Source organism: Octodon degus, unplaced genomic scaffold (genome assembly GCF_000260255.1).
Source record: "Octodon degus isolate 3935 unplaced genomic scaffold, OctDeg1.0 scaffold00071, whole genome shotgun sequence".
NCBI classification, from domain to species: Eukaryota; Metazoa; Chordata; class Mammalia; order Rodentia; family Octodontidae; genus Octodon; species Octodon degus.
Genome location: NW_004524647.1, coordinates 3,730,456 through 3,747,437, shown reverse-complemented (window position 1 = coordinate 3,747,437; position 16,982 = coordinate 3,730,456). Strand labels below are relative to the sequence as shown.

Sequence of the window (16,982 nt, the reverse complement as noted above, 5' to 3'; positions counted from 1 at the left end):
GGATAGAGGAGTTACCCTCCCAATCAAATGAGGAAATTTAGATACTATGTGGCTAACTCATTACAAATTGTGCTCCTAGACAATGAAAGGCTATCAGGCCGGGTGGCTGCCTCACTTCAGATTCACCTGGGAGCTCATAGTATGAAGAGCCACAAGACCCAACATATTGCCCACTCCTGAAGTAAAGGACTCCTTACCTTCCTCTTTTAAGTGGAGTTCTGTTTTCATCAACCACTCCTGTGCATCCTTGACGGACACAACCAGAATCATGACCAGCCGAGTCATCGCCTCCTCCGCTACAGAAACCAAAGGACAGGGGCTCTGAGTGAAGAGGCTGCTACATGCACTAGAACATCAAACACTAGGGACAAAGTCCCATGTCCTAAGAGCTAGTCTGTGTGTACATTCCCTCACGACAGCCCTCCTTATAGAGGGGCCTTCTGTCACCTCAAGCATAAGCTGCCCTTAAATGTCAGCTCATCACTAGCATTACTGTATGTCTGTAGAGACTACAAATAGCAAACCTTTGTATTGACAGCCTGTATTCAAAATGTCATTAAACTCCTAGCCGGCTATAGTATCTGAATTATAGAATGTTTCAATGCCATATATATATATATTTCATTCAGTGTTGCTAAGGAGTAGCTAATAAGAAAACTAACAAGGAAACCTGAGTCTAAGTCTGCTCAAAAATTCTTATCTTTAAAGGCTCAAATTTGGTATGAGTTAAAAGGATCTTTAAAAGAAAAGACTAGCTAAATTTTCCAATTCATACTCTAGGGTTCAACACAAAGTAGATGCTCAATAAATGTTACTGAATTAATAAATCAAGAGAACCTTAAAGTGTTTTCTCAAGCCTTTCAATATTCTCCCTAAATCTTCTCCATAGAATCAGTGATCAAATTATTTTCCCACCTGTAGTATCTGGGGAAATCATCCAGGCCAAAGATAATCATAAATTTTTAATTGAAGGGAGTAATCTGAACAATGAGATTTTGCTGTAGTTTGAGAACAAATATTCTTTACTGTGTCTTTGCAAATACCAAGCTTCCCATCATCCCCAAATTAGATGCCACTACAAAGAACATAACTGCCATCACTTAGCATGCTTGTCCAACCCCATCTAGGCCCCTATCTCTGTGTCCCTTACCATCAGCCCAGGCCTTTCTCCTGTAGAGGTCTTCCACCAAATCTGAAACCCTCTTGATGTGCTCCTGGACCTTCCTCTGCAGCATGTGGCTGTGCTCTTTAGACCCCAAGTGACTACGGATCCATCTGCTCTGCTCAATGTCCTGCACCACTAATTTACCTTCATAAATGGCTGGGTCAACCTTCTCATGGAAAAATTCTGAGTATTTCTGGTAAGCTATTTGTTGCCTCTGATGGCTTTCTAGGTGGATGTGCTGCTCATAGGACTCACTACTCCTCTCCCAACGCTCCTTCCCTTCCAGCTCAGCCTTAGAAAGAATCACACCCTCTGAAGCTACTCCCTCAAACACTTTGCTGGAGCTGAAGTAGTTCTCAGGGCTGCGGGTGAATTTCACTCCACACAGATCACACTGGGTCCTGTCCACATCAGCCTTTTTAAAGTTCCCAGCTGTGGGCTCTCTTGGCTCTTCTCTGTCATGCTCTGTCTGGACCCATCTCCTCCAGCTGATACAAAGAGACACCACCAGGAACATTCTTCTCAACTTGCGTTGGATGGAGGCCTTTCGCTGCTTCTGGGAAAGGATGGTGGCCAGGAGATAGTCTCGGTCCTCCAATACCAGCTCATCTGTCTCATCCTCATCAATCTCATACTCAGGTTCAGCAAAATAGTCTTCAGGACCAACACAGAGCAAGCGGCTTAGTCTGACCTCCTCATGACAGAGGCCATGGACCACAGACCCTTTGGTGTGCACACTGTCCCAGCGCCAGTGGCAGTCCATCAGGTATTCTTCATCTCTCTCAAAGAGCAGCTCTTGCAGGGCTTCAGCCACAAACTTCACATTGACCGCCATCACCACCCGCCTCACAGCCTTCTGAAGCCTCTCTGGAACCTGGTCAGGGCAGTCCATGCTCATCAATTCCAGTCTTGTCTCGATCTCCTGAAAATGGCGGTACAAAAGAGACTTGCAGAATGGCTGCAAGAACTCCTCAGCATTTACCAGCATTACCAAGCACAGCACCAGTGTCCGCTCCGCCTCCCCTGAGACCACATAGTCTATTTCACTGAAGGCATCAAGCAGAACATTGAAGTTGATATTCTCATAACCACATAGCACCTTGACAAGGTAAGAGAGGTGGAATCGGAAGTCCTGAATGGCTCTTGTCACATCCTTCGGTTTATATTCCTGGATAATGGAGAACATATCCCCAAGTTCCTTGTCTTTTTTGCTGAACAGGAACCCCCAATAGTGCAGGAGTGCAATGTAGCTCTTGGGGAGGCACAGGATAGCATTCTTCCAGAGGCGGGCCAGTACCACACTGCAGTGAATAAACTGGAACTCCAACAGGGCAACTGTGTTTCCAATGCTGGGGATAAGTGGCTCTTTGCACCTCTGGATGAGGACATTCATGAAACGGAAAAAGAGCTTCTTGTAGTCTTCTGGATTCCTATACACATAGAACTGGTCAATAGAATTCTCTAGCAGCCGAATGAAGCACAGGTGGGTCTTCTCTGCACTTTCATCATCCCTGTTGGGCACTAGCATGCCAAATTTCCCTTCTATTCCTTTCATCTTGCTACTTTTTCCTCTGCCCCTTTCCTCTTTTTCAGACTCTAGAGCTTTCAGTTCTCTGTTGTAGTTGTCTTCTTCCTGGTGGAGCAGCTTTTCAAATTCCTCTGGATAGCTGGATGAGAGAAGGAAAGCCTGCATGGCACTAAGCCACAAATCTGTGGACTCCCGGCGGCTGCATGCTGTTTCATTTTGAAACAGATCATGGATGTATTTTTTCAAGGCAAACCTGTAGGACCGGAAGGATTTGCAATGTGGTTTGAGGATTTCTTTGCATGCCATGGGGTTTTCTGACAGTACTCTCTGATGGAAATGCCTAGGGAAAAGGACATTTAGGAAAGATTTGCAAAAGCCATATATATCTGTAGACAAAATATAATCTATTTCTTCCAATTCTTCAGCTAGGATTTTTGGGAATACATTTTTGGCTTCCAAAAGCAATCCACTGATGGCCACCAGATGCATTTTGGACTGAACCATACACTTGGCCTCACAACGCCGCAGAGGCCTATGAAAGTCTTCACAGTTTTTATCTTCACATTTTAAGCCTACAATAAACTTCAAGCATATGCCGGGGTATGTCTTCCCAAGCAGACTTTGTGTGATCTGACACAGCCTGCTCAGAAGGTGTTTGTTTAAGGCTAATTTCACTTGATCAATCATTACCACGAAATGGTCTTTTGTTGTCTTCTCTTTCAAATTCAAGTCCAGGTCAAAAATTATTCTTAAGATGGGCCCAGGGTCATTCTGAGCTATCTGGCAATATTTTCCATCCACCTGGGAAATCCCAAAAAATTCAAAGCAAGATTTGACCATTTCCTTCTCTGCATTGTTAGTCACTCGCTTGAGGGCCTTGACCAGATTGAGAAGAATTTCTAAGCCCCATGGAGCCAGAGCAAGAACTTTCTCAGGGTCAGCTTCACACTGTCTGGCTGCTTCGTAAAGAGCTTCCACAACTCCAGCTGAGTGGTTGAGAGTTTCAAACCTGAGGAAGGCATCTTTGAGTTTCTGAAAGTCTTTCAGGATTACTCCCTGTAGGAATTTGGCCTCTGCAATGCCAGAAAACTGGCTGGTTTCATAACAGAGATCAAGCGCTTCTTGTAGAATGGCCTTAGTCTGTTCTATGTCAGAATCTCTGGCCACATTGAGGCGGGCAACCCCCAGCAGACATGAGGCCTGGAAGTCCTTGTCAGTAGTGAGCCTGGCAGCCTCCAGGAGGCAACCATGCTGCTTCATCAACGAGGCAGCCTCCTCTCTCCGACCTTCCTTGTTCAGCAGGTCTGCAGCTTCTGCTAGGCATTTCTGAGACTTTAGGAACACTAGCTGATCTTCAATATCTAGCTTTGAGAGGACAGCCATCATTTCTTTGATCTTATTTGAACTCAAGTACTTAGCTGCAGCTTCCACATAGAACTGACTGGCAGAATAGGAGAGCTTAGAAATAGGAAGAGTCTTGGTCTTCAGCATTTCCTCATATCTGTGAAGACAGAGTATGCAAATGTCAATTTATTTTCAACCAGCCAACAGGAAATTCTTTGCAAAATATAACACAGAGGTACTAAAGACTCCCACAATACATAGGTATTACAAAATGAGACCTAAATTTGTCAAGCATTCAAGCACTTTCATAAATGCTTCATTAGATAATAATCATAATAATCTCCTTGTTCTTCAATGGAATCAAGCATTAGGGTGCTTACTTAATGAAAAAGGCTGTAATTGCAACTCAAGTAAATGGGAGACTCAAGTTTGAAAGGTAATCTATAGAGCAAAATATACACATAACCAAAAATTATCCTTGAACAACATGTCTTCAAATCTCATAAAAGCATGATAATCATTTCGTTATACAACTCTAATAAATTTGAATGTGATTAATGAGAAGGGACGGAATGGGTGCTGTATACACATAAGCAATTTTATCAGTCTTCCCTTTATTATCTAACCTGTGATTCTTCTCTTTTGCCAGGCATGCAGGTTGGATTCATGTGAGATTAATGACGCTCTCTAGGGTTCCTCTTTATTCTACCAATCAAAGTCAGTATATCCTGCCATAAACACACTTGTAACACACCCTTCATCATCTTTAGCTTTTCTTATCAAGACACTGTGTCAAAACTTATAAAGAGTGAAAAACTAAGCTGTGCTTTCAAGGAGCTGCTGACCTGACACCAAAGGCTACCACCCAAGTAGCAGGAGGTTGACATGGTCACACCATTTCAGACATAGCAGAATACCATACCCAGGGCTCGCTGCCCCATAGACAAGGAGGAGGAGGGGAGAGAAATGGGAAAGAATAAGAACCACCTACTTTTCCACTGCAATAGCAGCTTCCTCAAAAAGTTCCTCTTGACAATACATTTTGAGTGCTAGATCAAATTCCTGAATCTGCTCAAAGCATCTGAAAGCATCTTTGTAGCACTGGCTTCGCTTATAGAAATAGGCCGCATCTCTTATCTAAAACAGAATAAAATTTTACTTTTATTTAGAATATTCATAACTTTTTATCTTAAAAAACCAATTCCATGAAAAATAAAAATGATAGTTATATATTTGCTGTTTTTTAGAACCTACTAAGGACACTAAAATATTAAGAAAACTAATTCTTAGGGCTGGGGAGATAGGTCAGTGGAATAAATGCTTGCCTGGCAAGTGCAAGGTCCTGAGTTGGATCCCTGGTACCACCAAAAAGAAATAAATAAAAAGAAAACTAATTATTTGTAAAATACAGAATAAAAAGTTAAATCCTAACTTTATATCATATATAAAGGTAAATTCTGGGGGATTAAAGATCTAAATATGGAAACTATTTGAGAGAAAATATATGTAGTGCTTCTGCAACCTGGAAGTAAATGAGCTATGCAGTACACAACCTTCAGGAGAAAAGCTGATAGATTTAATAATACCAAAACTATTTAAATACAGGGCATATGAAATTAAGTTAAGAGAAGACAGACTTTACATCTACATCATGGAATTATCCGTAAAGACAGAAATGTTCTGTGCTATCCAATCTGCTATGCACCAATCTGTGCTAATCTGCTATCCACTAATATATAGAAACTGATATTTTAATTTTATTTCATTTTAATTAATTTTAATTTAAACAGCATATGTGACTAGTGGCTACAAGCTTTGGGACGTCTGAAACACAAAAAGCATTCCTGCAATTACAGTTAAAGACTTATCTGGAAATCCAACAGAAAATTAAGCAAATGACATAAACCAGCAGTTTAGAGGAGGTAAATTTGAGTAACTAAAAAAGAAAAAATTAAAAAATAAAAAATAAATGAGGGGGCTGGCAAGATAGCTCAGCGGACTAAAGCTCCTGCTTAGGCAAGCTTAGGTAAGCACAGGGACTGCAGTTAGATCCCAGTACCACATGCTGCACCAGCCCCACCACCAGGGCAGGCTGTGGGACACACACACACACATACACACACAAAAGGATACCCACCCTTACTAACAGTCAGAAAAAAAGCAAATTAAAACCACAGTGAAATAAATCCACCAAGCTTACAAAAATAGAAAATCAGAATCTGCTGAACATAGTCAAGAAAATGGGGGAACACAGAACCCTCATGCAGAAAGTGATATGGCCATTCTTGAAAGCAGAGTAGTCAGATTATTAAAGTGAAGCTCAGTATATACATAGCCCAGAGCAGCAAACCATACCTAGTAATACATGCCGTAAACTCACACAGGGCTGTGAGGGTATGGTGCACACTGTAGTGCTGTGTGTGGCAGCCAGGGAGCCAGTAGCAACCTGGACTCATCTCCAGGGAGGTGGATAAGTAACATCACTGGAATACTGCTAGGGGTCAGAGACATGGCCAGAACTTAACACAATAGCAAGGGATATAAAAAGATAAAAAGCAAAATAGGATGTCATTGAGATAAGTTTAACATATATATAAATAGAGGGTTCCACTATTCATTTAATAATGTTGGCATTTGAGGACATACATTAAATGCAGTAGAATATTCGGCTACCAATGAAAAGTGAATGGGATGGAAACTGGCTGTGAAAATGAAGATAATGAACAACAAAAAAAAATACAGTGAGTGGGCCTCATGTCCACTAATGGTGGGTTTGCTATGAAGAGGTTATCACTCTGCTCGGCTTTCCCAGAATTTCCAAGATACAACCCTGTGCACCACTATCATGCAATTCAACTCGAAGCCTGCTGCTAGACTTTCCCAACTTTCTGCTCTTATTTCTCTACAACCAAATAATTAATCTTATGTCACCCCTCCACTTGAATTCTTCCTGGATCCCTATCCCACTTGAACAAAAAAATGGTCCTTATCATACACTACATCATCCTCCATCTTATCATCTGTTCCTCCCGCCCTTCTCTCTCTTGGTACCATTTCTATCCTTTGTTCCATGTTCTGCCAAACTAGCTTCCTTCCAGTCCTTCAAACTTATAAAAATGTTCCTTCCTTGGGAATGTTAGCCCATGAACCTTCCAGTAACTGTTCTGGGAATTTCCACTCAAAAGTCAGCTCAGATTCCCTGCCTAAAACAGCAGCCACTGACTCCCTTCTCCTTTTATTGTCCTTTCTTCTCAGTCCTCATCACTACTGACATCTCATATACTGTTTATCTATTTGTCTTTCTCCTACACTAGAAAGGGAAGCTCTGAAGAGACAGAAGCCTTTGCTTAGTTACCTGCCTGTCACTCAGCACCTAGAGTAGGGTAGAGGGTCTGCCTGTTTGATGAATATTTAACTCTCGAACTCTACTGTTGCACATGGGCCCCAAGAGTAAACAAAATAAAAATGAAACAAAACAAAATACATATTCCTAGCTCCCTAAAAAAATCTAATCTTTAATGAGAAAAGATAGCTGAGGTGCTAAAAGAAAAGATTCAGATGTAAGTTTCTTCTATATTCAGAGACCTCATAGATCAGGGAATCCTTGACCAATCACAGTCAAATCAACAAAATTCTACATCTTATTACTCCACTCCTCTCTATGATAATTCTCATTATTAAATCCATGTGTGTACATAAAGATCTATTAGGTGCTAAATATGTGTACAACTGAAGAAAGAGAGGAACAACTGTCAGCTCTCTGCTCTGGCCTATCCTGCTTCATAAGGAGGCCCCACCTGCCATCCATGGAAAGGGCTTGGAAAGGTTTCTATGGAAACCAAATCTGCTCTCTGAGGAGAACAAAAAACCAGGCAAGGCATAGTACTGAAAGTCTTGTACTCCCAAGGCATTCTCACAAACATTTCTTCCCAGGGGTAGGTAGCGTGCACCTGGGGATTGGAAACAGGGAGGTAATTTGGCCTGAGAATTTAGGCAACAGCAGGTGCAAAGCTGGTCAATTCAAAACTTCTAGTCAATCTGGGTAGACAATCACAAGTAGTATGACACTGCCTGAGAGTTGAACACCTTTCCCTGGAGGGACTCAAACAAGGGGAGAGCTCTGATTCTTCCCAGAGTGAGTTGTGTTGTTCGGTGTGTACAGTACTGGGAATCAAACCCAGTTGTGCTGTTTGGTGTGAGCTATATCCAAGCCCCCTCTATTTTTTTAGTTTTTCATTTTGAGACATGGCCTTAAGTTGGGCTTACACTTACCATCCTCCATCTCAGCCTCTTGTAGCTGGGATGACAAAATAAATCACTGTCTGCTCCAGGAGACATTTGGAGCTACTAGGATGAATTTAAGAGAGAAGAAGCAGCACCTAGGAGCAGAGCCTGTGCAAGCAGGAGGAGAAAGGCTAAGTATGCTCTATGAGCAGGATGGTCTCCACAGATCAAAGGTGCTCTAGTAGGAGAGTAGGGCATGGGCTGCAGTTATGGGCTCCTGCTCTCCCCAACCGCACATCAGAGGCAGAACTTGGTAGGCTTAGGTGCAGGGTGGGGAAGCAGACAAGAAAAGTATCTCTGGTTCAGTCATGCCAGACACTGGTACTCAAAAAGTGGAAAATGATAGGCTTAGACCTGTTCCCTGTAGTCACACTTCATGTGCAAGGTGATAGCCCTGAAATCTGAAAGGCAGAGGCTAAAGAAGTTAAAAAAGTTGGAAAACTATTCTATTGCTTTGAATACAGAAATGACATTTCCATTTACACTGGAATATTATCTCTAATCTCCCTATTCCATCTCTACCTTCCATATTCTGACAAATCACATCTAATAATAAACATGGAGAAAAGCAAATAGCACTGAGGGCCTGCTCTTATTGGACATGACTTGGACCACACTTCAATCTCCCAGTAGGACCCACTCCCAGCCCTGCCATGAGCAGGGTGCTCTGGGAATGCCAGGAATTACCATATTGGACATTCAGACATGAAAATTCCAGCAAAAGAAGAAATGCAGCTGCTCACAGTCAGACAGTCTTAAGCACAGCTTCTCCAAATACTTGTGGTGAAGGCCAGATTGTTTTACATTTCTAATTCATCACAACTGACACATTAAAATTTAATCACTAAGAAAAGTCACCACTTCGATGTCACATGGCCATAAAAAATTTCTTATAGCTTACTTCTCTCTTCTGTATTAATCTTCCTGTAAACAAATAACAGTTTGTGGTCCCCTGCCAGTCTGTTGATCTCTGTGAGCAGCTCAGTTCCAGACTAGCATAGAAGCTTTGTCAGACAAAGCTTCTTGCAGTGATGGAAATGTTCTGTAACAGTGAGCAGTCCCAATGTGGCTAATGAGGCTACAGAGGTGAATTTTAAAATTTCATTATATTTTAATTAATTTAAACTTAATAGGAACATGTAGTTGTGGGATTGGATAGGACAGATCTAGAGTAACTACTGGGAACATAGCAAAATTCCATGTAAACAGCAGACCATGGACCCAAGCCAATTCTGGACTGTGAACACAGGGAATGAAAAGGCAGAAATATTCTAATACCTATCTACTCCTTGGTTTGAACATTTAGTCTCCCTGTGGTTAACAGCAGGCCTTCTATACTAACATAAAGATGGCTGACATAATGATTAATACTGACTGTAAGTCAGATTGTATTTAAAAGCACCTAGGAAATCAGCAAAGCACACTTTTACATGGGTCTTTGAGAGTGTTTCCAGAGACAATTGACAGATGGGAAGAGATGTGACCTGAATGGGGGTGTTCCCATCCAGTGGGGTGAGGAGCCAGATGGAACAGCAGCAGAAGGGAGAATGCCACTAACACTAGTTGTTGGCCTCTTTCGCTGGGTCTGTCTGTCTCTCTCTTTTCCTCTTCTCCCTTCCTTTTCTGTCTGTCTGTCTATCTGTCTCTCTCTGTCTGTTTGTCTCAGTCTCCCTATCTGTCTCTCTATATGTTTCTGTCTCTCTGTCTCCCCACACCCTGATCTGAGCAGCTTTCCTCTGCCAATGCCTTCCCACCATGATGTTTCTGTCTTACCACAAGCAACTAAGCCAAGTGACCATGCAATGAAACATTTGAAACCCTGTGATAAAATAAATCTCTCCTCCTTTCAGTTTATCAGATATATTGTCACAATAGCAGAAACAGAATGTCAACATAGATATGCACACATATACACACGTGTGCGAACATATATACAAAACTCTCACGCAATGAGATAAAATCAAATCAAGATGGATCAAATAATTAGATAATAAAACTGAAACACTGAATCTGCTGAAAGATAAACTAGGTAAGAGGGGCTGGGGAGATGGCTCAGTAGAATAAGTGCTTCCCTGGCAAGCATAAGAGTCTGAGTTCAATTCCCAGTTCCAAAAAAAAAAAAAAAAAAAAAGTTTTTTTAAAAATAGGTAAAATTCTTGAAGACATAAGCATAGGTGAGGAATCAAGAATCAACAAATGGGATTATATCAAATTGGAAATTAGAAAGCTTCTCAACAACAAAAGAAACAACCAACAGAGTGAAGAGACAACCTACATAATGGAAAAACATCTTTACCTGCTACTCAGACAGAAGAATAATACCTAGAATATATAAAAAATTAGAACTCCCTCTAAACAAAAAAGCCAATCAAAAATGGGCAATTAAAATGAATAGACATGTTTCAAAATATAGAAGTACAAATGACCAAGTACATGAAAAAAATGTGCAGAATCCTTGGTCATTAAGGATATACAAGCTAAAATTCAGGGAAGCAATACTCAAACTATGAATCTATCTTATTCCAGAAAGAATTGCTATCATCAAAAACAATAACAACAAAGATAAATGCTGGTGAGGTTGTGAAGAAAAAAACGAACATTTCTTATAAATTAGTATAATCACTATGTAAATCAGTATAGAGATTTTTTAAAAAGTAAAAATAGAAATTCCATGTGATTCAGTTATACCTCTCCTGGATACTTTCTCAAAAATATTAAAGACATCACATTACAATGATGCATGTATTTACAGCAGCACAACTCACAACAGCTAAATTTTTCAAGTGCTCTATGTATCTAACAACAGATGAGTGGATAAACACACACACACATACACACACACACACACACACACGAGCACTACTCAGCATAAAGATAAATTTGTAAATAATGGGAACAACTTGAGCTCATAATGCTAAGTGAAATAAGACACAGAATAGTAATATTATTGATTTCTCATATAAGTCCAAAATATAAATAATTTAAAGACCAAAATAAAAAGAGAAACTACAGGAAACAAAGAGGTAAATTTTATAGAGATGGAAGGCTACTTGGAATGGAGGAAGAAGAAAAGATAGGGATGGGAAAGGGAAGTAAAAAAGATTAAGTTGTGATATATATATTGTCATAGTTTGGGGGTTTACAAGGGGAACAATAAATACTGAATCACCCAAAAAATCATATACAAAGAGTGTGGGAAATCTGTCCACATAACGAAGACTCCAGGTTGAGGACCTGGATCCCATGGTAATATGTTCTGCATGAGTCTAACTGAAGATCTAGAACCCACAATAATGTATCATGCAAGCCTGTTTCACAGATCTGCACTGGAAGGGCTCAAAAGTCAGTGATGAAGGCTAGAAAGTTACCTGTGCTAGCAGGCTGAGGGATCTGAACTGGAGCCAGGAAGCAATACTCAAATTATGAATCAGAGCTCCCCCAAAAGTACCACAGCCATCCTCAGCAACAGTGAGGTCCTGAGCCCCTCCAATGATAAGGAAAGCTGGATTCCTATCACGAAAACCAACATGACAAGTTTCTCCATGAGTCTCAGCACTGCACCATCTTTCCCTCCAGAGCCAGGAAGCAACGCTCAAGATGAGGACCAGAGCTCCACCAAAATGAGCCATAGCCATTCTCAAAGACAATGAAATCCTCAGCTCCTCCTCCAAGAACAGTCAAGTTCATCAGGAAGCCCAGCATGACAAGGTCCCCCAGCAGAATAACCAAAGAGAACCAGCATATTCCAACAGCTTCTCCAAACACCATCCTTAACAGTGTTCTAACAGCTTCTCCAAACAGCTCCCCTAACAGCCCCTCAACAGCTTCTCCAGTTTGCTTCTTCTGCTGCTGGCAACAATCCTCAGCTGGACCTCCCACACTTAGCACCACATTAGTTCCATTCAATTGGGTGTTAGAAGTTAACTACCAGTTGTTAATCCACCACATTTATGTACCAATTCTCCAAGGTAACTATAATTATTATGTATGATAAATATATGTTTATAGCAGCACAGTCAACTGATGAATAGATAAAAAGATGTGCCTTTTATACAATGGAGTATTATTCAGCCATAAAGAAGGATAAACTTCAGACATTTATAGGGAAATGGATGCACCTTGAGACCATATTTCTAAAGGAAATAAATTGAACACACATGCATAAATATCACATTGACAAAGACAAAGAAAAAATTAAGATCTTAAATACTGCATTTTTCTCTAGTGCGAGAAACCAGAAGTGTAAATATAGATCAGAATGTATACTAGATCTTATGAAATAGGAAGAAAATATTCAATTAGAAAGGGGAATTAGGAAGGCAGGATGGGAAAAGGAAGAAGGAAAAGAAAAGAAAGGAAAAAAAGAAAAGAAAAGAAAGACAAATGGAAACAAAGCTTTTGTAAATGAGGAAGGGAAGAAGGATTGAAGGGAGGATAAAGAAATGAGGAAAAAAGAATTGAGATAAGTCATGTACAGGTACAAAGTCTCTATGATGAAAATGATCATCATATATACTTAAAATGTACCAATAAACTTAATTAATAAAAATTAATTAAGGGTAAGCAATGAATAAGTGAATGCTTGAGCAAGTACAGAAAGAAGGATCCTACTGAGTCAACAGGACCAGTGTCCCCTTCCTAGGAGGCCTGGAGTGAGCCTGTTCTTGCCACAAGCAGATGTTGAGAGGCCCACCTCTCGATCTGTTCAGATGAAGCCCAGGCCTCGTAAGTAGCTGTGGGATGTGGCCATACCTTTCCCAGCCTCTCACACAGCTGAGCAGAGAGCTGAAACTCCTTGGCGTAGCTCAGACACTTGAGGGACAGCATTGGCTCACTGCATTCCAAATAGGTCTTAGCCAGTCCCAAATATTCCAACTGTTTTTGCCTAGGAGAAGGGAAATACAACAATATTTCTATGAAATATTAACCTAACACCAACATGCTTAGCATGCTGCTCTCATCAAAACAAATCTGAAATGATGCCAAGACACTTACTTGGGGCTGACCTTCTTGGACTTCATGTTCAGGGCAGCATTATGGGCCAAGGCTAACTTTTCCTTCTCAAATGCACCTCCTTTTTGGTAACACTTGGCTGCAACCTGAATAGGGAGAAGATTTTGATTCCTAACAAGGTAACAGAGGTGACTATAGAACAAGAGTTAGAACATGCATTGAGTGACTGTACTGACAAAGCACTGTCTTACCCAGACCAATCTGAAAGGGAGGAATGGGAAGGTACATGTATGCTAACCACAGAAGCCTGAGAGGACAAAGCCCAACACTGTTACCAGCCAACACACTCAAAAATTTCTTCAGGAAGTATCCAGAAGCTATGGAAAAAGTACATAATACCTATTTTACTGGTCAGCATAACAGCACTCTTCTTTAATCTTCCAACAGCCATGTGTAAGAGATATCATCCTTCTCATTGTACACAGAGCAACCTCAGGTCAGAGCCATGAAGCAACTAGCCCAAGGGCATCTTGTGGTCTTTCTGGGCCTTTTGACACAGTTGCTAATTACCATGGCTACCATGTGGTGCTGCAGAAACAGCTATAGTACACAGACTGGGAACAGAAATGAGGTAAGATAGTCTCACAACACATTCAGATCATCAGAGCATGCAGATCTAAGTGACTAAACCTGCTAAGTAGGAGGTATGCAGACAAGTAGCACAGCAAAGTCAGCCTGCATCCTTGCCATCAGAAAGCTGCTTTTCTAAGACAGGAATGCTTACACCATGTCTCAAGGCAAAAAGTTCCCATTATGCTTAGCACTGAGTCTCAGTGTGGATGTGGGAGAGACTAAGTGACATTTGCTGAAAAATGGACAGGACAGCCTTTCTCTCCCTCCTGCTCTTTGCTCCAGCCTTCCTACCCTCATGCACCTTGCATTCCTGGGACCTATGCCATACTTCTTCCCACCACAGGGCCTTTGCATAGGCTACTGCCTCTAACAGAAATGCTCTTTGCCTAGTTAGCTTCATTCACTCTTCAGGTCTCAGTTCAAGGCTTCACTTCTCAAAGAAGGCTGTCTTGGCCTTCCTGTCTAGGACAGGCAGCTCTGAATGCAGCTGACCCTGCATCTGTGACACCTGCCACAGCTGAAACTGCACATTCATCTATGTGCCCGTTTTGCTCACTATCACATTCCTGGAATCTAAACGTAATTTTGTGGGGGTTTTAATGCATCTTAATGAGGAAAAAAAGGTAAAATAGCAATGAAACAGCTTTAAATCAGATTAGTAGGATGGTTACAATAATTAATACGTTGCATATTGGTGTCTTCATAGTGGCTATTCAGAGGACAAGATGCAGACACAGTATCTTGTCTAAAGAACATTAGTACAAATTTCTATTCTCAATGAACTAAGGAAAAGTAGATGTATATCTAACCTAACTCTCTTGTGCTTATGTATATACAAAAGGGTAAATAAAAGACTATTCTGTAGTTTTTTTCTTTTCATTTATAATTTTTCCAATTTTTTCAAGGGAAAAATAACCCACTGAGCAAGAAGAGTAGCTGGAGTGGGTTTAGCAATGGTTTGGGTAACTGAATAACTGATTTCTCTGGTATTATCAGCCTCATTTATACCAGTCTCATTTTGAAAATGAGACAGTTGATGCCCAGCAAGATTCGCACTGTGCCCTGAGGCATAGGTCCATAGACTCCAGTAGGAATAAGTCAGGGCCCCATTTTAGAAGTCAATAGGAATCTAGAGGACAAAATAAACATAATTTTGGCTCACAACGCAACAAGTATTTGTCAAATGAACAAATCTTGTATGGTAGTTCTGAAACATTCATTGACATGCAGCCAAAACCCAATAAACCACCTGAGTCCTGCAGTCCTTTAGCAGGATCAAAATAAAGTCAGATGAGGAGAAGGCTTTTTATAACTTTCCCATCTATGCCAGCTCCCCTAAAAAGATTTTTAGATTGAAACTTTCAAAAAGTATTTTTACAGAGATCAATAATTGGAAATCCATGGACAACACAGGTAGGTAACACCAGAAGTAGGGTTCTTCAGAACACCAAAGTGTTCTGAAAGAAATAAAGGGTAAGATTGCACAGAGATTTCCAATTCAATTCCCATACTGCTGCCGAGTTTATCTCCTCCTTCCCTACTTAACCCCACCAGCCACCCTGCCAAAAGACTGCTTTATAATGACAGCCAAATGTTCAGTATTTCTTTCCATTTTTTTTAACTGAAGTTCTCCTTTTATTCAGTTGTGAATAAAACAGTAGTCACTGTCACAGCTAATGTATAAATGGTATGAACTTCAAAAATGCTTTTCCTTTTTAAACAAACATTTACTTGAGAGACAGTATAGCAGTAGTTGATATGACATGACAAGCAGTACATATTTAGAAGGTCAGAATAACAGGAATTCCAAGCATGGACCTCGTATTACAGTTTTCTTCAGTACAGTTGTTTAGCTCACAGGTATCAGCATATATATTTACTCAGGGTGAGAATGCTACCAATTAACTGCTAGTTTCAAAAACCTGCTGAAGATTCTCAGGATCATTGCCTTAACCATCTTGTGCATATAAATATATGGTTTTGCCCCTGGCATGTTTCCTAGCTTTTCTCCTTGCCCTCTCTTTGTTATCTAATCCTCAAGTTCTCACTTTCCTTTTAATTGTGTTATGCCTTTCTATTTTTGTTTCTTCGTTTGAGTTCTCATACTAGTGAATCTATATGATATTTACACACGTGGGTCTGGTTTATTTCACTTATGAGTATGTCTTCAAGTGGCATCCACTTATATATAAAGGCTTCGAGTTTATCGTTCTTTATAGCTGAGTAATTCTCCATTGTATAAAAATACCACATCTAAATAAAAACAAGAGACAAGGAAAAAAATGTCACAGGACCGTCCCACTACCATGATGTATATGGTTAGAATTCTAAATTTCTGTGCAAAAATACATAATTGTTTATTCCTAATTTTTAAAAATATTTTTATTTTTCATTTATTTATTTTTCTTCACATTCTGTAGGGATTTATTTTTTTTCTTCTTTTTAATTTATGGAAGGGTCTACAGGGTGTTCAGTGTGTCACTACTAGATCAGGCTTGTTCTTTCCACTTTTAACAAGGACCATCAATGAACAAAGTTTTGGAGCTCAATCAACTTCTGCAGCTAAATATAACAAATTTAAAAACCTGCTTCTCTGAAATACCCAAACCTACAACAAAGCAAATAGTGTTTTCTCACTTTATATAATAGACTATAGTGTGGCCAGAGTACATTTTTCTCTGTCCCAACACACATCCCTTTACAGTGCAAATTTGCAGCATTCCCTATTACAAGTGCAGGATATTTTCCCTCCTTTCTCATGTGGACTGTGACTTGTTTGGCCAACAGAATTCAGCAGAAGCAATACTGGGTCAGTTTCTTGGACAGATCTTAAGGGGCTGTGTGTACTTCTGCCTATTTTGGGGGGGACGCTGGCATCATATGATCTCTGTCTCCTAAACCAAGAGCCAATCAGCTCCTAGAAGTAGACCTTCCAAGCTGATTAGAAGCTCAAGGCAGGGCCAGGGATATACCTCAGCAGCATAAGTGCCTACCTGGCATGTGTAAGCTCCTGAGTTCTATCCCTGGTACCAGAAAAGAGAGAGAGAGAGAGAGAGAGAGAGAGAGAGAGAGAGA

At 40.5% G+C, this 16,982-nt stretch overlaps 1 protein-coding gene across 1 annotated transcript in view; it reads right to left on the bottom strand.

The window, feature by feature from the left end:
• Positions 1 to 16,982, bottom strand: part of Trank1 (tetratricopeptide repeat and ankyrin repeat containing 1) — a 175,131-nt gene that overhangs the window by 3,060 nt on the left and 155,089 nt on the right. The window contains exons 17-21 of the mRNA XM_023719773.1: positions 13,317 to 13,420; positions 13,074 to 13,206; positions 5,029 to 5,174; positions 1,151 to 4,194; positions 198 to 296 (exon numbers count right to left, since the gene is read on the bottom strand). Coding sequence (XP_023575541.1) covers positions 198 to 296; positions 1,151 to 4,194; positions 5,029 to 5,174; positions 13,074 to 13,206; positions 13,317 to 13,420 — 3,526 coding nt within the window. The remainder of the gene's footprint in view (positions 1 to 197; positions 297 to 1,150; positions 4,195 to 5,028; positions 5,175 to 13,073; positions 13,207 to 13,316; positions 13,421 to 16,982) is intronic.